Genomic DNA, 27,801 nt, shown 5'->3' on the forward strand with positions numbered 1-27,801 from the left:
TCTTCGCCAATTGTATACGAATGTCATTACCCTTCCCATGAGCTCAACGGCTGCGCAAATCACGCCTGGTTAATCATGCAGCAGCCTTTTCGTAGGCTCCTGTATTACCGCGAGAGCTCTGGATTCGTCGTCTGTGGAACCTTCTGGCCGAAAGAATACAGAGCCTGCAATGAAAGTTGACGGCGTGTCTCCATTGCTAGGCAACGCCCAGTTGCGTTGCGCATGCGCAGAGTGGCCCACCTGCTTAGCGACATGAAGACGAGCTAGCAAGAGAGAGGAGTGCGAGGGCGCGCCTTTCGTTCCAGGAACTGCACTGTGAACTCTCTTGGCTGTCTCTCTTCGCAAGTGTACGTGTTGTGCACGTGTGCAGTGGTATTGGTGCAGTAATGAATAAAGCAAGACAAGCAGAGCAGCGATGACAGCGGCCGCCACGTTCGGGGCAGTCTTTGCTTCTTGCTGCACCTGTAGTATAGATTGTTTGCATATGCATTAACCTAGAACAAGGTTTGTGCTGTGGAAATTTCGTAGCTAATTCGTGCTTACGTAACTACCTTTAACACAACTATAACCTTATCTAAACAAGAATAATCAAGAATAACGGCGCCCCGCTCTCAACATAATTTCAGAATCACCGTGGTAAACAATTCTAATTTTTGTCTGCCTCTACCCCGTTAATCCCAGGAAACCAAGGAAAATCTGGACTGTTATACTCTTTGGTTATAAAACTTCACAATACAGCGTAAGATGTCGCATAGGCAACGCTTACGCCACTCGGGAGTTCCCAGCACCAGCTGGCGAACGAAGACGCAACTGGAAGTGCGCGCAAGTGCCGTCACGGTTGCAACGCGTTGATATGGGAGGTTGTAGTGGTGGCACACTTAAACGAAGATGGCGCCTTCTGTGATGTTATCATATGTGGCTGCGGCTGCGCGCTCTTCGCTTGCTGTGGCAGCAGTGCGCATTTGCTATTTTCTTTTGTACTTTTTTTTGTATTTGATTTTTATTTCTTGGCAACACCAAAGGGAGGCTGAGACTAAAGGTGGACGTGGCCTGACAGGGGCCTCAGCCACCCGATTTACAGCGTACATAATAACACGTCTGTTCACAAATTACGCATAATAGCACAATCGTAATAGAGAAATATCACAAAGCAAAGTCATTACTACATTTCCTATGTATTATACAAAGCATAGGTGTAAAATTCGCAGAAGGATCATAGTGTACACATAAAAGCAGTAATTCGTACCCGTGTAGTTTCATCAGTTACACTACTATTACGTATGAATGTATTTTTGTTTGTAATTTTTTTTTTAATTTCTACCTTTAGGGGAACATGTCGACATATATTTCAAACCTTTAATTATATATCAGTATTACAAGCGTTTTGCTTAAGTAAGACTAGATTGACCTGTTTTTTAAACGTAAGTTCACCTGCGTCGACGTTTAATTTTTCTCCCAATTTATTTAATATTTTAGTTGACTGGTACAGGAAAGATTGCTCACCATAGTTCTTTCTTACTTTTGGAGTGTGCCGTATTGTATGCCTGATATGGTAGCTTGATGTACTATACCTGAATTCATTGTCTGTCAGAAATAAATTGTATTTATCTTAACTGAATTTAATAGCTGATTAATAAAAAATATAGCTGCTAGTATTTCTTCAAATAAAACCTTTTTATGTGACGTAAAGAAAAAAACAGCACACATGTTTACAGCAGCCGATCGTTGGAGCCACGCTCGTGTCTTAATTAAACGTGAGGCTAGCCGAGGGTGCCGCCTACTGGTATACTATTAGCAATATCAGGGACCAACAGAGGTCACTGCCCTGCCTACGTGCCGACCACAAACGCTATCACCTGCCTCACAAAATGTTGCTTCATAGGTGTCCAATAAGCCTACTTTCTAAACAAAATATTTACTCAGAAATTTCACTGGCTTGAAAAGACTACTTCTGCGAGACGATTTATGCGTAAGCTGCACAGCTGTAACCAGGACTCCAATATTACTTCCATAAGCAAAACACCGCAGTAACATAGCCAGTACACCATACTGAAAAAACCGGTGAAAGAGAAACAACTGTTCCGATTCTTTTATTCAGATTGGGTCGGGGAAGAGACGGAGGTATTGGGGCTTGGTTAAATCAGGATAGCCTACACAACTTGCCAATTTCCTTAATCGGAGTCTTAGGATTTGTGTAAGGCAAAATAAACTTCTCCATGTAGTGGGCCACATCAGCAAAGAACATTGTAGACGGTGACGCCCTGGCAGCCGTCTTGGGAACCCCGATCACGATACCGAAAATGGTCCAGATGTCATTTCGGCGATGCACCACTGGACCTCCGCTGTCACCCTTGAGAAGCAAAAAAAATATTTAACTATTCTAGAAGTTCTTCCTTGCACCTTTTTTGAAGGTTATGAAATCTTATTATAACATACCGTCAGCAATAAAGCAGACCGACGTCAAAAAATGTCATTGTGAAGCTGTCTTGAGAGGCGATAAGCCATTAGCTTCCACTACGTTGTCGCTCTATAATCGTTCTTATGCTAAAATGGCAGGGTAATTGGCAACACCGGGACAAAAAATGTCGTATCCACAACGTTCAATTTCTTTAAGTAAAACTTTTGTGGAACGTGAAAGAATTAGGCGTGCATTTTGTAAGATGGTTCCCTACCACTGTGATTGGTGAGGCCTACGCTGCTTTAATTTATTAATTCACGAGCGTAGTTATTGGCACAAAAGTAATGTTTCTAAATTATAGAGTCGTGGGCGTGTTCTTTTAAATATTCACCACCACAACAATCAATCCGAATAGCCGACTAGGACCCTCTTTCCCACGAATTGTTTGTTTTGGTTTTACCTGCCAGTAGTCAATATCGGCTCAAATGAGCCGTCAACTTGAACCAATAATCATATTTTGTCAAAGGAATTTTCAAGCCTGCTGGCCTAGAAATCTTTCCGCCACCAGTTTTGCACACATTCCTTGTTCAACGAAAAATGGGAACCTGGAGATATAGTAAATAGATGTAATACAATAAACCACACCAAGCTAAAGCGAAGAAGCTGCAAAGACCACGTGGAATTCTTTTGGATGAGCGAGCACTATTACTTTTAGGAATGTAGAAAAGCATATCTCAAGTAGAAAACAACCCTTCGTGACAACGGCATAAAAGCTCTTTCAAGTAAAAAGAATAGCCCCCATGCATATCAAGCAACCTAGACAGATTTTTCGTCTCTGTTGAGCGGCCATACTCGCTTTTAGCAAAAGTTATAGGGTTACATTATTAAAACGAGCAGTCCTCAGCAGTGCTAAACTCATGTCCCTTTATCACCATTCGGCGTAACCCCTTCAAGCAGAACCGTTATTATTTGGGAATGTGAGCATCTGGCTCGCAAGCTCCTACTATTAATGGCGGAGAGAATGCGGCTGGTCACTTATGGCCGGGGCTTGTGCCCCTTGTAACAATTCTTGCAGCGCAGTCAGCAATGTCTGTCCCCCACGCCCCCGTTCAACCAATGAAAAAAAGCCTGTGAACCATAAATAACACGGCGAAAACGCAAGGCACAAAACTTCCAGCGCAAATCCTTCAAACTAGAAAATATGTAGAAATTCCCGAGTAATGATTGTCGCATAGAGCGTGAGCATTCCCTTCAGGCGTTAATCTCTGAGCGAACCCCTCTACGTTTGTCTGGGGGCCCGAGACCCTAGGAAGCAAGGCATCAAAGGGCCTTGTTATAAGTACTCTATATGTCCCGCATATTGACGCATCCTGTCACGCGTTCTCTGCGTACAGAGGGACCGATTTTCGGGAAGCAGTCGCCTAGAATGATAAAACATTTAAAAAAATTGAGAGTTTATTTGATACACCGCTAGTTGCAACATTCTCTTTTGTGAGGCTCCGCTACCTTAAGAACCTATTTATTACGCGCTTCCTTCCTCAAATTCCTTCGACAGAGTAGGAATCGCTCCTTCGTGGCGTTTAGACTGTCGTAAAAATTCTTAGCTGACTGCAGGTGGCTGAAATCTAGGCCCTGCTAGAACTTTTTTTTCATTTGGCGTCATGATGACGCTGCACTCACCAGGCCAGATGATGCGTATGCACGACTTCCGCAGAGAGCTCCCGGATATGATCCGCCACGAACACATGGCACCACCTCTGTTAAGCCTTGCATAAGCTCTGGTGACTTCTCTGATTCAGTATCAGCTGTGGCAGAAAGAAATATCGATACATTCTTTTACCACATACCAAAGTTCCTCAGAATATCATCTTAGAAATATAATTGTCCCAACTTCACTTTGAAACATTGCAAGCGTAACAAAGTAGACTTTGTTACTCTTCCTGGAATTATTACATGCAGCTCTTATTAATCTGTGGCCTCGTGAGATAGTTTCTCCCCTTTCAAAGTTAATCTTAGCAGCAATATATAAGAGAATCAACATAAGCGGTTTATTTTCCGGCAGGTTGCTCTGCACGCAAAGATACAGTAATAAGCGTCGTGCAATGAAGAAGCTTTTTTTGAACTGTCATACAAATTAAGTATCAACTGTTAGTTGCTTTCTTTACTTCAGCTTACGGCAGTTATCTATCGCGATCCCCTTCACAGCGGGAGCAATATAGATAGGATATATCTGGGAAATTTATTACCGTCAAACAGTCAACACAGAGCAAAATACGAACGAAGAACGAGCGAGTAGTTCTGTAGAAGGTCAATGAGAATTTCCCGAATTAATCAGACAGCGCCCTCTTACTCTCTTAACAATCTCCAATTACAATCCGCACTCTCTTAGAAGTATCTTTCTATTAATATAACAAACAACCGTTTACGACGCCTACATTTAAAAAGCATAGCATCCAAGGCTAACCAAATTCTAGGCTACCTCTAAAGAAATTTTTCTCTCCCACCGTTGTCGTTAAAGTTATTTTCATCCACAACACCCGTATGCCCTAAATAGAATATGTAGCACCTATTTCCGATACGGCTCACACAGCCTTAATACATCCAGTCAATATCAAATAAACTCACGCAGACTGTTTTATTATGTGCTGTTACCATAGAACAGTTCTCATCTTCTTCTTCTTCATCATCTTCTTCATCTCATCTGCCATCTAACTTTCTGCCGCCTCTGCCACGCTTGCCTTCTATAGGAATCCACTCTGTTACCCTTAATGAGCAACAGTTATGTTGACTTCGCATTACATGTCCTGCCCACGTCCATTCCTTCTTAATTTTTACTAATATGTCCTCAACACGCGTTTATTTTCTGACCCACTCCGCCCTCTTCTTGTACCTTAATAGTACACCCATCATCTTCCGTTCCATTGCTCGCTGAGTCGTCCTCAATTTAAGTTCAACCCTCTTAGTGAGCCTCCAAATTTCTGAATCGTAGGTTAGTACCAGCAGAGTCCTTACATTTTCTTCTTCAGGGACAATGGTAGGCTGCCATTCATTATCTGATAATGCCTGCCGAATGCACTTCACCCAATTCTTATCCTTCTGATTATCTCTGCCTCATGGTCGGGGTCCTGGGTCACAACTTGGCCTAAGTAAATATATTCGCTTACAACTTCCACTGCCACACCACCTATCTCAAACCGCTTTGCTCCCCGGAGTTATTGATCATTACTTTGGTTTTCTGCATATTAATTATCAGGCTCACGGTTCTACTCCATTTGTCCAGTGCGGTAAGCATGCTTTGCAATTCGGTCACCGAGTTACTTAGCAAGGCAACGTCATCAGCAAATTTCAGATTTCTGAGGTGTTCTCGATTAACCCTGTTCCCAAATCAATTTGCTGAATGCTTCTTGTTAACATGCTTTGAATAACATTGAATATATTGTGTTTCCTTGCCGGACGCCCTTCCTTAAAGGTATTTTACTACTGTCCTTATGAAGGGTGATCGTAGCTGTGGACCCATTGTAAATATCATCTAGTATTCTTACATAATGCTCGTCTACACCCTGGTTCCGCCATGCCGGAATGACTGCTGAGGTTTCGACCAAGTCAAATGCTTTCTCATCATCTATGAGGTTAGTTTAGTAACATAGTAACAAATAGAAGTTAGTTTGACACAAATACAAATACCTAGGTATTCCGCACCTTTCGGCTCGCCGTCACAAATATATTTCCATACCTTCACGTTGCGTAATTCATTGAATTATCCTGTACCTTACATATCAGCTCGACGACGCCCCACACGTAAAATACATCTACCTCAATTTAACACGAGTCATGCATCCAACATCATTCTTTACAAAAGTTTGCAAGAACTTGAACAATCTACCGAGCTCATTGCAGCGCATAAAAGACCCTGTTCGTTTTATAGCTGCTTTAAATGATGCAGAGTAAGTTCGCCACTGTGTGGCTGAATTGTACTTCCTTTAGTACTCTGCGTGAGTGTTCTGTTATTGTTTAATTACCTACAGCCATTTTGTTCATTGATGTCCCTTCTGCACGATTCCTACCCCGACGGAAACAAAAAAATGAAATGAAATAAAATTTATAGCGCGATTAGCCGAGCCCCGAGAGTGATTGGGGACATAAACTAGCCGGACCTCGCCCGAAGTAGGGCCATTGGCGGGGCGGCGCTGCGCTCCCAGTATCTATGGGGGCGCCAAGTGAAAGCTGTGCCGGCTGGCTTCTCTCTGCCAGGCACGTCTATCGTGCGGCTTCTCGACGCGTCCAACAACCACTTGTGCACGTTGTAACATGGAGTGTGTTTCATGGTCTCTTTTTTTTACTTCTCAAAGCAGCTGTGAGCTGCTCCAAGCAGCTCCGTATTTTATTTGCCCATAGAACTTCCATGTCAGGAGCAGTTTTGGGTTCCTTAGAGCTGGTCAGAGCTGCTTTGAGCAGGTAAAAAAAGAAAAGTCTATTTCACCCTTGAGACGGCTTCGTTGCCGTCTTCGCTATATTAAGCCCCGTTCCAACTCGAACGAAGCCGTCAACGAAGTCTGCTTCGAAGAAACAGCATCGAAGTCAGCAACGATGCAGGAAACCTCCATGCCTTAACCACTAAGTGACGCCAGCGCCACCTTTTTGTCTACTAATGTTGCGACTAATAACCTGTTATTTTTATTAAAATATTCAGTATAATTTAGTAGCGGTGAAGATGCTTTTCTGCAGTTTTTAAATCCCATAATGCTTGTATAATACCGGAAACATTGTTTGCGAAACCTGCGGCTTGCGTTCCTCAACATGTCTGCTACAAATTTGTCGTCTGCGTCGGTGACCGCTGCGCCTTTCCAATTCTTACTTGAGACGTCTAATTGGACTGCATTGTAACCTGTCTACCAAGCTCTCAGCGAATTGGAACGAAGCCATGGACTACGATACGATTGCAGAGGTCATCAGACGACAATACATGAGTGACCAGAAATAACGGGGAAGGAATTCCCATACTGGTGGACAACAAAAGGAGCGACACGGAGGGAATGTGGCTGCTAAAGCGAGTAAACGTAAACACTGAGACGGTTATAATTCAAAGCATAGTTGGCATGGTGTACAGGTGGATTAGGAGAAACACCGTGTTCCGGGCTTCTAAAGCCGGAGCAAGGCCTGTGCATCGGCCGGGTCTCATGTTATCTAGGAAGATAAATAAATCCTGACGTCTTTAAACACAATTGTCTTTTTTGGGCAAGTTAACAGGACAATGTCACAAGAACGTTATTAGGGCAAGATATTTCCGAACAACCGAATATAGAAATTTCTTAATACTTGTCAGAATTGTTGGGAAAAAAAGAAACATAGGCATCTTTGAGGCAAAACATCAACACATAACTGGCACTAGGCACTGTTCTTTTAACTAAAACTAGATGGGTGCTTGACACTTGTGGTCGAAAATAGCAAGGAACGTGTTGAAACCTTGTTTTCGCCGAAAATTACAAAAAGGGTTTGTGCCCCAATTTAGTCATCATGGCGGCATTTCAAGTAAAACAACCACGAAAGGTTCTAATAGATGGCGCGCGAGCAGCAGAATGCGGAAAAATGCATTGACTTGAGCGAACCTTCCAAGTAGCATGGCAGGAACGATACGCGACGCTAAGAGTGTCCAAAGTTGGCGGGGGCAGAAGAGAAATTATTGTTTTTTACGAAGAGAGGAAGACGATTGTCTTTCGACATTTTCAGCGGAGTGAGCAGATATGCGGCCATTTTCTTTTTAGATATCCACCAATGAACCTTGAAGTAATTTTTGTACATGCGAGGCTTTTTGGCAACCAGCAACTGCTCCGTTTATTCCACTGCGCAAATTTGGGGAAACGCTTAATAATTTCAGTGTAAGTGTGATGAGAAATTACGGGAAACAAAAAATTCTTATAACGCTCCACGTCACCAATATCTGCGTGTTTCCATCGCCGGCGCTTTTGGGGCCCTTACCCCCAACTGTAGCTCTGACTGCACAACAGACCGCGAACCCGTGACCAACCACAACTATCACGTAGTCGCATGTAGACGAGAACACTCATTTGCAAGACTACTTCTGCGCTTTATTCTCAGTTTCGTGGGTTTTACTTTGCCCGAAGCTACATTACTTTTACTTTTAGTTCATAACGCTTTAGTTCATTGCATTAAGACACAGCATCAGACTTTAACGGGCACTCATATTTAAGGGGAGAATAGAGCTCAACCAACTAGGCCAATATTGAACCTTATTGTACTAGCCCCCAGCCTTGCTCGGAGCAGATTCTCACGTCATAAAACTAACCCATCGAACATTCGTGCAGTTTGGTAACAAGATTGGAAAATAAAAATGCACCTGCGGTTGCTCCCCATCCTGTGACGTAGAGCTTCGATCCGGCAGGAAGCTTCTCTTGTTTTCTCGGAAGGCAAACTGGCGATATGGTGCTTGTGTAGTTGACGCTCTCCTGCAGCTTTATGATGGCGATATCATTGGCTGGCGACTGCGCCATAGAAAGGGAGGAAACATACAGACACACCCCGTAATTTTTTTTCTGAGTACTTCTGCCATACCCTGCGGCGCATCTACCTAGGAAAGCAAAATCACAACCCAAAGCCCTCAAGTCACGCTCCGTTTTGTTTGACTGCCTCCCAAAATGCGTTCCTAAACTAAGGAATGGGGTGTTCATAGAAAACTTTCGACCACGAAACTACACGAAATAAAAAACAATCCGGTCGGTTTTATCTCCCTACCAAAACATTGTGTTTTTCCCACGCATTAAATACATTCATGACTGGATACAAGCTACGCGCCAAGAGGGACTACCGAATGTACGTTATTTTTTATATAATTCAGCGACTTACTTCCAACCCGCGGGCAAGGCACTTCACAGGGCGAAAACTTCTTGAGCACAAACAACAATTAAAGGTCTTTTCGTAAGTTATACTGATGACCAGCGGTGCTAAAAGTAGTGCAAGGAGCGGGTAAAACAAAACACGCTTCTTTGGTATTTCTGGTTAAACATACTTTCTAGTCAACAAGCTTAATGAAAGCTGGAAGAACTAGATTCATGTACTACACCACAAACAAGAGGCTGCTCCCTTCCCTCCTGTAGAAGCCCGTGTACTGACTGCAGGCGGAAATTCCACACTATTTACAACTTTACCGCGAACTGCGTAACCCCGTGCACAGCCTTTGAGCTGTCTTCCTGGCTGGTTGTCGTATATATATATATATATATATATATATATATATATATATATATATATATATATATATATATATATATATATATATATATATATATATATATATATATATATATATACGATAGAGAAGTCAAACTGAAAAACATAACAACATTTATTCTAACGTTTCGACCGGGGGCCGGTCTTTTTCAAAAAGACCGGCCCCCGGTCGAAACGTTAGAATAAATGTTGTTATGTTTTTCAGTTTGACTTCTCTATCGTACAGCAAACCTCATAGCCAGGAACCTTTTCTCTTAAATATATATATATATATATATATATATATATATATATATATATATATATATATATATATATATATATATATACATATATACATATATATATATATACATATATATATATATATATATATTTACATATATATATATATATATATATATATATATACATATACATATACATCCGTTCCTGTATACTAGACTAAGCCAGAAAGAAAAATCTTCAAAGTTTTCCATGGCCAAAACTGCACCCGAGTGGCGTAAAAAATTTTGATCTTACCCTTTTGGCACCGTATTTGTAACCCGGATGAGAACACACTTCTTTGACTTTGTAGACCACTTCTGTATCGTCCGTGGCCAAGCGTGCGTATGAGCCCAAGTGAACCCGCAGAGTTTTGGACTTCTTCTCTCTGGAAGGTCATGGTATAAAAGTAGAGACATCTCAACATTCGCGAGAGGGATCCGCGTAAAAGGGTAGCTTCCATTCGTTTTAGCAACTTCAGAAACAATGCCCGCTCATGTACCCGCTGTCTCTTCCCCGAAGCAAAACAAATTATCCTATCATCCCGTAAAGTGGCATTTTAGCTAGAAAGCTCAATTTTTCTCAGAACTTACAAGAACATATTAACAAGAAAAGAGAGGCACATTTATAGGTTTCACGGAGCATCATTTGTTTTCTCAAGGAATCAGAATTCAGGTGACACCCTCCGAGGACGCGGGTTCGATTCCCGGCCGCGGCGGCCGCTTTTCTGATGGAGGCGAAAAACAAGAACATCCGTGTGTACGAGATTTCGGCGCACGTTAAGATCCCCAGGTGGTCAAAATTACTCAGGAGCCCTCCACTACAGCACGCCTCATCATCACCTGGGTAGCGTCGGCGCGTTAAAACCTACAATCAATCAAATCAAATCAAATCAAGTTTTGTTTTTCAACATTGGTACAGTGGACAATGTTTACAGACCACTTCAATCAATCAATCAATCAATCAATCATTCAATTAATCAAATATTGCAGTGCCCGGTGTACAAGAGCTTATAGCTGAAGAGGGATTCCAGAATGTCTTGAGACAAACAGCCAGTTTGTAATTTTGGCAGGGAAAACAAGTGAAGGAAGCAGTGGAGCAGTAAAGCAGTAAACGTACCCCACGCAATGCGCTGCGGTCAGCACGTGCCTGTCGTCAATGAGGGCGCCTCCGCAGAAGTGGTCAAAGCGGTGCGTGTAGATGCCCGCCTGCCAAGGCCAGCTACCAGGCACGGCGACTTGCCCGCCGTAGATGCGGTCAGCTGAGTCGAGTTCAGGTGGAATCTCCGGGGCTCCGCATCCTAGCGGACAATGAGTATTGTGAAAACATCTGTTACCCGCGCGCATAAGATCCGTGTGATGCCCGCCCTGCCGCCACTTGGCGCATGGTTTTTCATTCCAGCATCACTTGATGCTGGGAGGCGTCAGAACTCGTGACGGAACCCATGAATACTATGACTCCTACTGGCGCTTCCATACGACGCGATTCGAAAGCAGCAAATATCACAAGAAACTGTCGTTCGGCACATCGCTTGCCCTAGCACAAGGTAAGTGAAGCCAATCAGGCCATAGAAAAATCTTTATCCGGTGCATCCAGAACTGATCGCTTCAAGGCGATCGCAAGCCACGTTAAATTGTTACATACCAACAGCGTCCCCAACGACATGGAACTGCTCCTCCTCCATCCAGACGATGTCACTATCTGAATTATGACTATGATAAAAACAAAGACAACGGCGACCAAAGAAATAGCTACTATTGAATTTCTTGGGCAAGGTAAAGGTATTGCACTCCCATTACCGCGGACTTAGCACTCTAGTGAGATTGTTCATAAATGATGTCATACTCCTGTCCTCTACTATTTTCTGTTTTTCCTTGACTTTCGAAAAACAAATACAATGGTAAAAAGAGCGTAATAAATACTTCAAACAATCCATTCCAGTAAAAAAAGTGAACGTTGCTGTGTACCGATGCAAGACATCCCTTCCTATGAGTTTGAAATAAGGAACTCCCGTGGAGAAAAAAGCACAAAGACGCCCTTACCAGAGTTAAGTCCCAGACCTAGAGCAAGAAGGGAGGCCAATATCCCAAGTAGCGTCCACATGACCACCGGTACTGTTGGATGCCAGAAGCCAGAAACAGCCCGTTTCAGGTGATTGCAATGAATACTTCGATTTGAGGCGCACTTATTATAAATCTAGAAACACAGCCTATCGGTACCACCCACGTCGTTTTCAACAGACTGCTCTTAATGGAGCAACGACGTTTGCGCAATTTAGTTTTACCTGCGCCCCATATAAAGGGCCCGCGTAAGGGATTTATGTATTGTTCGCAGAAGGTAGGGCTGATGATAATGTGACGACGATTTATTGCAATCTACATTCTGTAGATTTGCACTCTGAGGGGGAACAATTAAGAGATAAAACTTTATCATCTACAGCAAAAAGAATTGACCTCGTTCTTTCGCTCACGGGATAGCGATCACAGCAGCATGTCGCACGATCGAATGTCCGCAGTATCTTCATGCCCTATATGAGTGCCTCGCATCGCTAGAACCTCATACAATACGGGCACAATTTCTCTGCCCAGAATGCTGCTCAAAAGGCCAAACATCAAGGGCTGCTTTATTATTTGGGGCAATCATCACCTCGTCTTTCGCGAACATCCAGCGATATATTTATTCAACTATGCCTTGAAACTCACCACATACCACACCGTTGCGTCACACCTAACCAGCTCGTGTAATTCATGACCCTGACCACACCACAAAGCACTGGTCGCATTTGTTATGAACTGAGCTACACCATAAGTGCAGGAAAATCGTCAATTACGCACAATGGCTGTTGCCTCCAGAGCTCTGATTGCGCTATAGCTGAAGATGTCTTTATAAACTGCGTCTCTCCCGCATTACAGTCAAGCTGGTCGCTCATAATTGGTCAGTATCTTCTGCGCGCCTGCATGTGCGCAAAAACACGCCGACTGTCACATCTCCGCATTGCAGCACGCACTCGTCTAGTGTGTTGATTAACGCCCTCCTGGGATTTTTTTACTGAGGACCTAACCTACGGCTTAAGGTTTAACGACAATAACTTGCACACGCGTCTTGGCAAGCAAAACGTTTCACGTTGCTCGGCCCATCCTTAGGCTAAACGTTACGACTAACTATTCTTGGGTATAACAGGGGCCATTGTGAATACACATACAGTCGTATTGGCTAACGCTAACCACAGGAGAATGATTTGAAATGTTCGTTTCGATTTGGTTCCCTGCTTACGCCGTGCAGTGCGCAGAGTTTGGGAAGGGAGGTCGGTTAAAGTACAGCAGCGGAATGCTGTCGCCAGACACGGTGTGCTTCGGACCGTCGGTATGGACAACGAAGGCTGCGAACACGCACTGTCTTCCACCTAGAAAGAAAAGCAGTGGTAAGAATACTAGGTGCGGCTCGAGGGAAAGGAAAGGGAAAGAAAGTGCACTGGGGATAGTATTGAGCGTGCTAGAAAGCTCACCTGCATACAACCCAGTGCGAGGGAGGGGGCGTCGAGTGACAAGAAAATAATAGAGCAGGGTGCTGAATATATAAACACGGAGAGAAGAATAAAAAGGTGGGGCTAGACAGGCTAGCACATCCGTCTGTCCGGGAATTTCAGACAGTACCACGTCAGTCCAGTCTACAGCCTTTCCGTCACCGCTGCTCTCGTGGCTGCTCTGTTTTATGCCTCGGTTACATTGAAATCCATCGCGGTATTGCTTATTGCTTATCCTCGAGAGGTGGAACCATAAGAGTGACTAGATGACCAGATGTGTGACCAGATGAGTCCAGGACCAGAGGAGTCCTGGCTTATGTAGAGGTTTTGAATTTGTACTTCGAGTTCTTTAATGGTCCCTGGGGTGTTTTGGATTATTTGCGTTAGTGGATGGTGATATGCCATTTTTTTATTATTTAGAATCGACCATGTGTCGGAGTATGGCCCGGGTACGACGCATGAGAAGCTTACCCCATATTTGATCGCAGAATTTACCCGATTGCACTTTTGTCAGCTCTGCGGCTGGAGTCTGGATGTTTTGATGAAGTTGTGCTTTTTTTAGATGGATACGCCTATTGTGTTTCAATCTTGCTCTGCTTAACAGCCATCGGCAAATCGGGCAGGTCCTTAATCAGCGGCTCAACATCTACGCTGACGACATTAAAGTCGGTGTCTGGGGCAGTGGCTGTTCGAATGTTCGAAGACACTGTTCGAATGCTTTCCTAAAGTATCACTGACGAAGCTCGCAAGGTTGAATTGCAATTCCCCCCTCAAAAGTCATAACTTGCATAAACTTGCGTCCCATCCAAAGCACGGGCAAAAACGCCTGCCACTATAAGATTCATATTAAAAATGTAGAAGTGTCGGAGCTCCCAAGCATCAAAATTCTTGCACTTAATCCATAGCGTAACAGCGCGAAACCCTGCCAAATGACGTACCAGGTTAACGTACCAAGTACCCCGAACTATTCCCATAACACACAGAAGAACAGCTAGAAGCAAAGGTCCTAAATAAGTTGACATTATCTGCCTAATTGACGCATTTGTAATAATTCGCACCTCATACTCTTCGCCTTACCTCAATACCTCCCAAGCAGAGTTTGCCAAAAATTAATTGCTCCATTCCCCCGATAAACAATACGGGTTTCGAGGTTGTAACAGCTGGGCGGCGTCCACAAGACTGCAGAGGAATTAGTCAAGGCCCATAGACACAACCAAGAGAAGCGTCTGTCGACAACGGCCACTGTGTCGACAGAATATGTTGAAAGTTCGGCACAATTTATTGAATCTACAAAGCGTGCTATTACCTGATCATAAAGACCCCATTCCACAAACAATTTATGCACAACTCTAGCTCCCTCCTCTCCCACGCAATCCTTTCCCACGGATAATTGGCCAGAAAGGAGTGATATGGCACAGACCACCAAAACAACCACACACATTAGGCATTTACAGAAGGGTAAGACGATGCACCGCTCTCCGAAATCCCCGGTCCTGCAACCCTCCCAGAATCCTACACGGATGCCCTACACCACTACACAGCCTACAGCGTGACCTTCCCCATCCTGACCCATCTGTTTTCACAACGAACGCGCGTATTTTGGCATCGGCTAAAAAATTCACACTATAGCCACCACCCCCAACTTCATGGCATCTCATCCCTCTCTTACTTCAATGACTGCCCAATGACACTCCTCACACCACTCACCTCGTACCACTCACCTCGTACTACCCGCCAATTACCCTTCGCGCTTTCCCTTCACCCCCGAACATTAGGAGAGATTGTGCACAGCAGCCGTATTGAGGACCAAGATTTCCCAATCTCTCGGCCAAGGCCGACTGCGCAGGAACACGTCATACAGGACAAGGATGGCCACCCACATCATATTTCCTTTCTCCGCCCCTTCCCTTCATTTCACTAACAGTCTTCACCACCACCACGTAGACCGTTGATCTGGCCCCATCAGGCCATTCATGTTCCAAACGTGCGTCCTGTGCGAAGAAAGCGCTATTAACTCACTCGCGAAGCACAAAACCGGACCAGGGTCTGTATTGAGCTTTATGCACGCGTGCACATTATCGTTATTACCATTATCATTGCCACACTTGTTGACTGTTTATGTTTCCCTTTTTTATTTTTTTTTCGATGCCTCCGTTTACATCTATCAGGTGTAGTAAGCTTGGCGACTTTGGCCGGCTCACGTTGGAGGCGTCGTTATAGACCGTTATCCTCTCCCTCGCTCTGTTCTTCGGATCGCCACCTACTCTGCTCGACATGAGCAGCTTTGAATAAGATTTCTCTCTCTTCATACATCTCTCTCTCTTCTCTCTTTGCGTGCATGTGCGTGTGCGTGTTTTTGCGTGTGTGCGTCGTGCGTTCCTGTGGATGCGTGAGCGCGTGTGTGCATGAGCGCAGCGAGTGTGTTGCATCATTTGATATTGGCTGTAGATAAAATTGAATGACCAGGAGCTTCAGCCGTTCCCGTCGCCTTATTTACATGGTTTTCTCAGCCGCCACAGCCCTCCGGACGATGTCAACCGTGGAAAACTCCTCAAACCAGCCAGTAAAATGTAAGAGCAGCAGCAAAGACAAAATCGTAAGCGAAACAGGTATAAAATACCAGTAAAATTATCACTACAGGTTGAGCCGACTCAAGTACCCTGCACCACACTCTGCCCTCAACTGATGGCTATCGGTTGCGTCGAGGCGAACACAATCCAACACCTTCCCCGACCCCGTCCTCTAAAACCGACGTTTCCCAGAGTCACAATGTTAAAAAAAATGCAAGTTGTGGGTATTTGTCTCCCCTATCTACACCATGTTTATTTATTTATTTTTATTTATTTATTTATTTATTTATTTATTTATTTATTTATTTATTTATTTATTTTTATTTATTCATATATTTATTTATTTATTTTCATTTGTTTTTTTATTCTTTTTTTTTGAAAATGCGGAAGCAGCGGGGAAAAAATAGCGCTGTAGCCGGATGTACCGGCTGCGATCGGGACCTAAATGTGGGGGACAAATTGCCATAGAAGTCTCACTGGCCACAACTTCATAAACACTCTCCGTGTGCGCGGTCTCCCGCAATGCACCGCTTTCCGCACATTGAGCGCGACACGGAGACCCGCACCCGGCTGCGCTGGAACGCCATTTTACTACGGAAGAATTTTGCTCCAAGTACATCGGCAAGGGTGACTTTTTCAGAGCGTAACGGGAGGCTGCCGGCAAGCGCAGCCTAGTGCACAGCAATCTGCCTCGGCACGCTTTTTGTAAAGCATGCCTCATGTTGTGTTTACACGGTGCGTGAAGATCGTCGTGGTTAAACGAGTCAGATCGGAACGGTGGCTCCCACATTCTTTTCCAGTCCTTGCTAATGCATATCAGTTTTTGCACGGAGTAAAAAATATCTAACCTCGCGTTACTTAAAGGGCACCAAACGCCTGTCATCGCACTGCCGGCGTTTCCAGAGTGCCGCACTTCGGCGGTGCCGCTAACCCATCCTTCCTATTCCTGAGGAGCGCACAAGCTTGGCTTAAGTAATATTTCATGTGTTTCATCGCACTGCATGCCTGTATTATGCATGTTGGTGCAACAATGGAGCGAAGCCGTAGCGGCTATTCCCTTGCGCCGGGCGCTGCAGCTTCGAAGTTATTTCCAACTCGGTTAATATTCCGTGTGCGAACGAGTCCGTACATTCTCATGAGATAAAAATGGGCGCCAACCACCAGCTCAAAGCCGTATCATTTACATCAGGGGTCGGCAACCTTTAGAGGTGGAAGGCCGAGTTCCATGACGCCGACACTGCAAAGGCTGGATGGTCAGTCGGGGCGGGGGGAGGGGGGGGGGGGGTTGTACTCGTGCAAAGACACGAAGTGAAAACGTTATGTGGCTCAGTTTGAAGATGGGTGGCAATGCCAACTGGAAGCGATCTTGCTTTGTTCCTGTCTAACCTAAATTTATCTTAGAATTGCCATGTCTGGCTTCAGATAGGAAGTGACAAGAGGAGGGGGGGTTCTGACGTCGTGCGGGGAACCGCATCATTCTTCCCCGCGGGCCCCAGGTTTCCGACCATTATTACACATGGTTGCTCTGCAGGTAGAAACAGAAAAAATGACGCCAAAAAGCTATAAAACGCGTGACCAGGAACTTAGGCGATGGGCGCCAATCAGATCGATGCCTGAAAAAGCTTTATGGGTTATTTTTCGGGACTAGGTAGTCTCTGAAGGTTAGAACACAATATTTCGTCATCCCATAAGTGTCCATGCAAAGTGACAATCGAAACAAATTGCGAAATTCGCCCATAAAGCCGCTCAGCTTTCGCCGCGGTGCCCTGGCCTCATGGAAGGCCACGGCGACAAACGCGTTCTTCAAGGCCAGCAATGGCGAGTGACGTCACACCATTCAACATGGCTGCACCGAGGCCGCCACTCTTTAAACTGTGTATACTTCTCATACCAACACCAGCACTTTCCATGTGACGAGAAAACAAACCGGTGACTAGCGTTTATACAGAAAGCGGATAAAAGGGGAAAAATATAAAGAAACTGACAAGACTCCCTTTGTTTCGACAGCGCATGCGCAAAACAGAACAATAATTATATGAGCATGCCCACATAACTCTCACGCGCGTACTGGCTCATGAGGCATCAGGACACAAGAGAAGCGGGAGGTCGCTTTGCTTAGCTCGCACACCGACTGACAGCGACCACTCGTCCAACTGGCAGACGATGCCGCCAGAGCCCACGGGCTCATGGCCGCCATCTAACAGGGAGAGCCAGAGGACTCACACCCTCTCGCCCTTTCCGTCTACCGCTGTGGGCTAAAATACGGTGCCTACTCTCCTTCTCTCCTTCTCTCTCTCTCTCCCCCTCTCTCTCTCTCTCTCTCTCTCTCTCTCTCTCTCTCTCTCTCTCTCCAGTAAAAGGATGCCCACACGCAGCTGAACGTTCCCTTCATTGCCAGTTACAGGGCAACCACAGGCCGCGTCAGGAATTTACCCACTCAAAACAATCACAAAGCGACGGCTTCGTCTTTAACAGTAGAATATGTTTGTTTGACCATAGCAATAGTCTAATTTTATCAGTTGTCAATTGATTGCCCTGTTAAGCTCGTCATGTTACCGCAACCTGTCGTCGTCATTGGGTACTAAAGCCGAGTACGTACGTGCCGATTTACTGGGGAATGACTTCTGGTTCTCTTCGAATCCAGGTTGAGTACAAGTGAGTACCGATTGAGTTCGAGTACAGGTGTGTACGAGCGAGTACAAACTGAGTACGAGTACAAGTGTGTGCTATCAATCAATCACGATCAATCAGGTGATAGATAAGTGCGAGGAATATACTGAACCCCTATATATAACCTTCATTGATTATGAGAAAGCATTTGACTCGGTTGAAACCTAAGCAGTCATTCCGGCATTACGAAACCAGGGTGTATATGAGCATTATGTAAGAATACTAGAGAATATCTACAATTGGTCCACAGCTACCATCATCCTTCATAAGGAGAGCAGAAAATACCTATAAGGAAGGGCGTCAGACAAGGAGACACAATCTCTTCTGTGTTATCCACAGCATGTTTACAAGAAGTATTCAGAACATTGGATTGGGAACAGGTGGGAGTAAGGGTTAATGGAGAATACATCAGTAACCTCAGATTTGCTGATGATGTGGCCTTGCTAAGTAGCTCGGCGGACAAATAGACCTTATGCGAAATTGCTTGGTGATTTAGCAACACTCATGTAAACGAGAACGTCGGCCATATTGGTACGGGCGCCGATCGGGAAGTCTCGTGTTGTTTATGTGGAAGAGTAGGTGACGGTAACGCGGTATGGCTCAAACTGGACGGCGTTTTCCGGCTCCCGACCGCGGATTGTGGACGAAGGACTTGTCTGCGCTGCCGACTGTGTCTGAAGACTCATACCACTCGGGGTGCCGCGCCAAAGACCCATCCGAGCGGCAGCGGAGCAGGGCATGCCGCCTAGCCACCGAGGCGCATTGCTCGCCTTCATCGGTGCGGACAAACACGTGCGACTCGCAGTAAGTAAATCCTTCTTTGTTTTTTACTTGACGCGAGTTAACCGGTATGAGCCTTTATATAGCACTTTGTTCACCGTTGTTTACCATGCAAATGCGTAGCGGCGACCTTGTTGCAGTAACCCTGAAAGAGGAAAGCGACAATCGCCAGACCAGAAAATAGGACGCAGCCAAACTCTAACACCGGGCGAACGTAACTCCGATATATCATTAGGCAGTTTTAGCATATCGTTACCGTGTTTGCGTTACCGTTTACCGTCTTACCGGAAGCCGCTGGCGACGGTGAAGCCTGTGCCGGTAAGTTACCGTTCGCGGTAAGTCTCGCGCTGCGCAGTCGACTCCCGAAAACACGGTAAACAGTAACGAAACACGGTAACGATGTGCTAAACCTCTCTATTAAATGCTGTACATCGAATTTACGGGATGATTTTTGGCGAATATGTTTACGGAAAGGTTGCGGCCGTTTTCCGCGACGGTCATCCGCCCGCGCGTTTGCCGCAAAGCAAACGCGCTTTGCTGCGAAGTCCACTACAAAAGCGCACATACGCCTTGAATTTTATGTTTTTGTGTGTTTTCATTATTTATTGCGCATGTTCTGCCGCAAAAATCTGTTTGTGTGTCTTTATTCTCCTTTTTTGGCGGTGGGGTGGTTGTGTTTGTTTCTAAAGCGCATTTTTTGGTGTGCACGAATAGATAATACAGTAAAACCCCGTTAGCTCGAACTCACTGAACTAGAAGATTTTTTTAATTCGATTGGTCATCCGTATAGCCCGAATGTTTACCCGTTTATCTCGAAAGGTTCTGGAAGTGAGTTCCAGATAATCATAGTATTGCTTGCTTAAGTTATGACGAACACGATTATGCGGGTACTGGTATCATTACCCACAGTGAGGTTTTTAAATGTTAAACTTCCTTCTCTTGAAAATGCATTAACAAAGCATGCAGAGATACTTGCACGCTCGAACTTGACAAACAATGTTGACATCATCGCTGTTTGAGGTGTAGGTTATTGCCCTTACAACAGTGTTAAGCAAGACACAAAATATGGTCATTTTGAGTCTGTTCCTTGCGGCCACTTCTTTCTGCTATGTCCCTTTACCTTAAACTGTAGCGGACTAGTCCTGTTCTTCCCTGAGTGCTATTTACTGTTACTCTCTCTGTTCTTGCAGGTTGGGCCTCATCCATGTGCTCAGCAGCTGCTTTCGCTCCCAGAAGAAAAGTGGCCGGCCCTATGTTGTGTGCCTCACGTTTGAGATGGACAGTGGGGCGATTGTGAGGCAGCGTGCGATTGCCCGGCGGGTTGCAGTGGAGCATGGAGTCACATCCTGGCTGCTGTGCACCTATTCGCCTCTTGCAAGCCGAAGGTTTTAAGAGGCGCCACCGGAGCTTGCGTGCACTGAGCTGCCACAACAGCGAGGACGTCCGAGACAGCAGGGCATCAAGCCAGCGAGTGTCCAAGACATTGACATGAGAAGCCCGCGAGAAAATGGCCCCTCCCTTCCCTTGCCAACTCGTCTGTTCGATGCACGTCGAGTACAGGAGCAATGCGAGCAGCAACAAAGTTTCGTGCAGGCGCTTGGGAGAAAAGTTGGTAGCCTTGGGAATGGGTTTTTTGCCCCAGTTGTGCTGGCCTCACCCCCACAGTGACAGAAACAAGATCTGGCATGGCACCTGAAGGGTCCCCTATGAACTACCAGCAAGCATTCATGCCACATTTTGCCGTGGTCATCTCGCGAGCACGCAGAGGCTGGGCAACGTCGTGTTTACTAGACCGCGGCATGCAGGGGTGCGCGAATGCTTCCCTTTGTTCCATTTATATCCACAGTTTGCTATACTGTACGCGCTATAAATCAGCGAAGTAGTTTAATTTACTGATATTTTAACTGTGGATACAAAAAATCCAAAACCCCTCAAGCTGATGCGCGGCGGCCTGATGCAACTCTGACCGTTTTCTTTTTTTTTAATAAAACTTGAAAATTGTCTCAGCTACCTACATCAATGGCCACTATCATTACGCCGGAGGCATGCATGTGACAAACTAGAGAAGTGAGTGTGTATTTTAGTCGCAAAATAGTCCACAGTAAATACATCGTGGGGGAAATGACAGTGGGGACCAAGTTAACTTGACATAACAACAAACATTTCAGCTCGGCAAATCTGGAACCAAGTGCAAAAGCTCGAATTTTCCACCGTTAGATCAGCATAAAACAGTGTACGCCACTTCTGCAACGACAGCCTCTCCCAAAGATCTCCCCCGACGTCTATCGAGTGCCAGCTCAGTCCATGCTTCCCTCCAAATTTTCGTAGCTCATCTTGGCCGACACCTATTGTATTTACGGTTTATTGGCAGCCACTCTGTTAACCATGTGCGCCCGCCACAGAGGAAATTTTCAACCGCGCCGTGACGGCGTAGTGCGGCAAGAAAAGTTTGTTTACAGCCCTAGGTAAGATAAAGGGTCATGTAGGAGCTAAGCGGCACCATTTAACAATGAAATGAAGCGGGCGCAGAGCCACAGGGACGAGTAAAGAAACAGCCTAATTTTGGCAACGTGTGGTACTGTTTTCCCGGTTGAGCGCCGCTGTCAGTCGCATGAATAGGTAGCGCACGCTCAGGCTTCATTTAGAATACAAAGGCTGGACCACAGAACTCCAACGCAGCTGTATTTTTCATCCGGACAGCGACTACGGAATCCCGTGCTTAGCGAACCAATGACAAATATTCGCTCCCAGCGCACCGCGCCCAGCGTGTCACAAAGGTTGCTCGCGCCGGCATAGTTCGCGTCAGAAAGTTCGTTCAAAAGCTTGGAACTTCAGGTACCTTTTCTCCATTTGGACTGGTATTTCCGCATTGCGTGCACTGCGGCACAAAGCAATGCTCCGGCATTGCAGTCCATCACCAAGAGCGGTCAATGCCCGCCTTCTATGTTTTGCTGATTGGTTTCGGTTTCAAACTACCGTACAAAAATGGCGGACCTAGTTACTGGAGTCGACGTGAGATGGCGGGGCGCATTTTGCATAGGGTCTATTGCAAAGCATGCTTCCCGCACTGGAAAAACAGAGTAGAACAGTGGGCCTGAAAATTAATATGCGGAAAACCAAAGTAATTATAGATAACCTCGGGACAGCACAGCGGTTTGAGATAGATGGCGAAAAGGTGGAAGTGGTAAGGGAATATATCTACTTAGGCCAAGTTGTGACCCCGGATCCCAACCATGAGGCAGAGATGATTAGAAGGATAAGAATGGGGTGGGCTGCATATGGCAGATATTCTAGGATAATGAATGGCAGCCTACCATTGACCCTACAGAAGAAAGTCTATCACAGCCGCGTCTTACCGGTACTCCCCTGCGGGGCAGAAAACTGAAGATGATAGGTGTAACATTGAGGGACAAGAAGAGAGCGGAGTGGGTCAGGGAACATTCGCGTTTTAAGGACATATTAGTAGAAATTAAGAAGGAGAAATGGACGCGGGCAGGGCACGTAATGCGAAGGCAAGATAAGCGTTGGTCATTAAGGGTAACAGAGTGGATCCCTAGAGAAGGCAAGTGTTGCAGGAGGCGGCAGAAAGTTAGATGGGCAGATGAGATCAAGAAGTTTGCGGGGATAAATTGCTCACAGTTGGCACAGGACCTAGGTAATTGGAGAATAATGGGAGAGGCCTTTGCCCTGCAGTGGGTAGATAGGCTGATGATGATGATGATGGTGATGATGATGACAAGTGAGTTCAGATTGAGTACGAGTACAAGCAAGTACAGATTGGGTGCGAGTACAAGAGAGTATAGCTATAGATTGAGTACGAGTACAAGTGAGTCATGATCCGTCTGTGTCCACTGCAGAGGACAGCCTCTCCCAAAGATCTCCCCCGACGTCTATCGAGTGCCAGCTCAGTCCATGCTTCCCTCCAAATTTTCGTAGCTCATCTTGGCCGACACCTATTGTATTTACGGTTTATTGGCAGCCACTCTGTTAACCGAGTGGTCCCCCTGCTTTTCCTCATGAGTATGACCTGGCCCGCCCATGCCCATTTTTTCGCTTAATTTGAGCTGCAATGTCTTCCACCTGAGTGAGTTCCTTAACCAGCACGGCAATTTTACTTTTGCTCAACGTGACCCCTAGAATTCTCCTTTCCATAGATCGTTAGGCCTATCTGCGTTTACTTTCAAGTCGTTTAGTGAGACCTTAAGTTTATGCCCCGTACGTCATTAATGAAAGAATGCATTGATGAAATACAAGGTTTTTGAGTGACAATGTTTTCAGCGTAAGCTTACTAGTCAGGATATCAGAATTCTTACCAAAGCAGCCCACCCCATGCTTATTCATCTCGAAACTTCCTTTTTATGGTTGAGCTCAAAACCTATGACTTGCGTAAGGAAGGCGTAATCGCTTGTTGTTTCCAAGACTTTGTTGTCTACCTTGAGGGCACGTCTCTTGACATGCTGACCGAATATTACCATCGATTTTTTTATTTATTTTTAAGCATGTAGCCATACTTTCCGTGCACAATTGGCAAAGCATGCGCTGCTATTTCCGGCCACTTTGACTGAACAAGACAATATGTCGTCTGGAAACCATAGGTCGCTCAGATATTCCTCATTGATTTGAACCCCGGTTTCCATCCACCTAAGCTTTCTGAACACGCCCTTCAGACAGGCTGTAAATAATTGCGGAGGTTGCAAGTGAGTACAGATGAGTTGAGTACGAATGAGTAAGAGTGCTTGTAGGGGAATATGAGTTTGAGTACCGGTGAGTACGATTGCAAATGGTATGTGATGAATGAGTCCGAGTGATTTTGTGTGCGGACAAACTTCTTGATTCTGAGTTTGAGTGAGCGCAGCGTGAAGGAAAAACATTGATTGACTTTGAGTGAGGTCTTTCTGTTCGGCCATCCTATGCTAGAAACATAGGTACGGTTCCTAAAGGAAAAACGTACATTTGTAAATCCCGCGCACTGACAACTGTTTCGTGCAAATCATGTAATAACATAAGTAAAATAACTGCAAGAACAAGGAAATTTTGGCGGTAGGGCAAGAGCTGAAGCGACTAATACCTAATCTAACTGTTAATATTAGGCTTTCATCAGAGGCAGGCTACGACAACGTTAACAGTAAACTCTTAACGAGAGCTATGAATTTTTTAAGCCAGATTATACACCTAGAATTTAAACAATCATATCAAGCTTGGTGCGCACCACACGATTGGAAGGATGCCAAATTGCTCTTATCTTTAAAACCGGTAACCGCTCACTAGTTTCTAACTACCGCCTGGTGCCCTTAACATATTTTCTTCCTAACTGCCTAATAACATCATCTCTTCTAATCTGATGATGAACCTGAATCACTCCATTATTTTTATCCTCACCAACATCGCTTTCGCGTATGCTACTTATCACAGACCCAGCTTGAACAGTTCACGCACAACGTAAACTACATTAAATTGGACAGAACTTCAAATGGACTCTGTATTTTGAGATCCTTAAAAGCGTTTAGTCGTGTAAGTCATAACCATAAACCACTTACTCGTAGAACAATCGTTCCTAAACACTTCATCTTTCCTAAACCCATTCCGAAACTATATTTCCTAAAAACTTCAGAACTATCTGTCCTAATTTCATGGTCGAACATTTCCTAAAACGACGTACACAATTTAGCTTTCCTAAACATCACAAGTCTTATTTAACCAACATAACATCTGACGACTTGCCAGATAACATTACAAGAAAACTCACTTTGTGCAGACGGCAGTTTTTTTCTGCGGATCCATTTGCGCCACCGATGACCATTATAACTTGCCAATAAACGTCGTCCAACAACTGGCATCGGGCATTGAACCTAAAAAAAATCCTATCACTGTCTTTTTTGCGGGAACAATTCCTTCTCAGCGCACCAATTGCATCAACTCGGTTCCGATAAGTTCTGTCACGTCTTTCAAATACCTCGCAGAGCTCTTGACCTCATTGCTAATATCGGTAACGCTAATCAATTTCATTTGTTCTGAGACATCCCGCGCACTTAGGTACTTTGACCACAATCCAAAAATTTCTTATCACGGAATCAAAAGACCAGCTTATCTAACCTTCGAGAGTGTAGTACTGGAATACGCCACAGTCATCTAGCATTCATAACAATTATACCCAAATTTTCAAATCAAAGTCATTCAAAACCGCAACCGCACTCTTTACCACCTCACAGTACTCAAAGTATGTCAGTTTCACCAGCCCCATATCTCCTTCCCGGCTGTTCATTCACGGAGCGCCATGTCCGTTTATGCCTTATTCACAATTTCTATCACTGGCCCCAAAGAAGGCATGCGTTACTTAGGCCTTCTCCCAAGATCTCACCTTGCTTTTAAATCCCAGTCATTGAATAGCCCCATAATCGGCCGAGCGTTAGCATTCAGGTCATCGTTGTTTTTTTTTCCTAAATACTTAACATTATGTACCTCCTTACCCGAAGACATAGTCACGTGCCCCGGAAATATTTGTTTGGAAACACTTAAGATCAGCCTTGAATCACCACTATTATTACTACAGGATGCTATTGTTGTTTCAGCGTTGCTTTTTTTTTAAGCGAAGCCTTAGTCTTCTCACTGATGGCGTCTGTAACGCCAATACGTCCTACAGGAAAGCCCAATTTTTCTGACGATGATGATGGAGGATCATGGGTGAAGTGAAAAGAAAAAACAACACCCGTTGGCGGAATCGAACCTCGGACCCTCGCGTTATGAAGCTGGCGTTCATCCGATTACTTCATTTCGACACGACCGAAGCGGTTTGGATTTGGAGAGGGGTGCATGAACGGGCAAAATTAGACCGCAAAATCCTGCACCCCACCGCGTAAAGATGAAAGAATCCGTCACGAGAAAGCTTCGCGTTCAGCTTTCATCGTTGTTAAACGTTGGGCTGCATTATTTTGTTCCAAATATGTTTGTTTAGTATCTGTTGCTGAAAGGCGTTACTACATTGTAGTACCTTTAGTTATTTTATTGGTCATTTTCGTGGTTGTATTTTTTGCGATGTCTTGTTTTCATTACTATTTCTGTTCAATTTTACCCCTGCAAACATTTTTTTCTGGTCTCGTATCACTTATACCTCGAACAATGAAGGGTATAATAAATGGAATTAAATCAAATATGCCGGATAATTGGGAAAGTTTCATGCCGTTTGTAAGTGCTGCATTTGAAACGATTCTTCCAAAAACCGCATCTTACGTTAGGTAAGCGCGGTAGACGGGAAGCTGACAGGCTCTCGTTCGCGCCCGACAACTTGGCAAATGCTTCGAAAATCTCCCAAGTAACGTTATCCTTCCACAGTTATAAAATGGAAGTTTTGACAAACGTGGCTTGCAATGCGTGCGGCTAAGTTTTCTGCTGCAGCCACTTGCTAGCACGCATTCCGGTGCATACCTGTGCATGCCCAAAAGAGCCATCACAAGTCGTACGAGTCATCACAACTCATACCGGTGCATATACCGGTACAGGCCTACATATGTGCGTTGTGAATCATGTGGGCGTTGGTGGAACCCGCAACTTTCGCTGCTCCCATCTCTAGTGGTACCAAAATCTACAACCTATGATGGAGTTTTGCTATGCTCAAGGTTTCATAACAGGCCGAGCCACTACACTCTAAAACTTCTCACGCGTAGTAAGCGTGAAACACGCTCCTTCGAGTCGTGAACTTCGCTTTGAACACCATGTGACTCAAAATACTCGTTGTTTTCTTCCATCCAAACATGAAGCGGGTCGAAAAAAAAACCCCGTTGGCTTTTTTTTTAAAAAAACCTGATGCAAGATTGCACGCGTGTGAACCGGAAAACTCACGCTTAGAAAAATCCCGTGCCGTCTATCACGCCTATCTTCACCACGCATATACATACCATGATCCATATCCCCTAGGGAGTCATGCGACGTCTTGCTGCATGCTGCTGTGACTTCGCTTCTTTTCTTCTTTTTTTTCACGCGAAGGCATTGAAAGGTGTCTTTGGCGGGAAAATGAAGTTCTAGTTGTTAGAGGCATCGACTGAAGCAGGAGCTTCGTGAGTCGTGTCTGCCTGCCATTGAAGTGTATGCTGTGCGGAGTGCCACCTTTCTTGTGGTAAAAAAGTGGTGAAGAAAGAACAACCTGATGAGTAATTTGACATCTACTGCCGTCGTGGTGTGCCGCGTAGTAGGTGCGAGAAGACCGAGCGTCGTCTGCAGGGAATTCTCGCACGACACGACACCGTAAACTTTTCCGCCCGGATGGCGTTCTTACAGTGGGCAGTCAACTGTCATGCACCGTCCCTTGGAGTACGCAGGCAAGCAAATTTATTTCCTTATGTCCTTGCTCATTATAT

At 45.0% G+C, this 27,801-nt stretch overlaps 1 protein-coding gene across 1 annotated transcript; it reads right to left on the reverse strand.

The window, feature by feature from the left end:
* Positions 1-2,062: 2,062 nt before the first annotated feature.
* Positions 2,063-13,330, reverse strand: LOC144165127 (chymotrypsinogen B-like). The gene is made up of 7 exons (XM_077695233.1): positions 13,181-13,330; positions 11,950-12,021; positions 11,027-11,207; positions 10,166-10,295; positions 8,754-8,898; positions 4,079-4,203; positions 2,063-2,350 (listed from the first exon to the last, which is right to left on the reverse strand). The coding sequence occupies exons 2-7, from the start codon at positions 12,008-12,010 to the stop codon at positions 2,141-2,143; spliced, it is 852 nt and encodes a 283-aa protein (XP_077551359.1). The 5' UTR covers positions 12,011-12,021; positions 13,181-13,330; the 3' UTR covers positions 2,063-2,140.
* Between the last annotated feature and the right edge of the window lie 14,471 nt (positions 13,331-27,801).

Source organism: Haemaphysalis longicornis, unplaced genomic scaffold (genome assembly GCF_048455015.1).
Source record: "Haemaphysalis longicornis isolate Haplotype H1 unplaced genomic scaffold, Haemaphysalis longicornis Haplotype H1 scaffold_14, whole genome shotgun sequence".
Classification (NCBI taxonomy): domain Eukaryota; kingdom Metazoa; phylum Arthropoda; class Arachnida; order Ixodida; family Ixodidae; genus Haemaphysalis; species Haemaphysalis longicornis.

Excerpts from the sequence above, each read along its gene's own strand:
- LOC144165127 (XM_077695233.1), bottom strand. The coding sequence starts at position 12,010 with ATGTGGACGCTACTTGGGATATTGGCCTCCCTTCTTGCTCTAGGTCTG. Across the intron at positions 8,899-10,165 it reads ACAAATACGGTGCCAAAAGG|TCGCCAGCCAATGATATCGC; the intron begins GTAAGATCAAAA and ends TCTATGGCGCAG. Across the intron at positions 2,351-4,078 it reads CATACGCATCATCTGGCCTG|GGTGACAGCGGAGGTCCAGT; the intron begins GTGAGTGCAGCG and ends TTGCTTCTCAAG.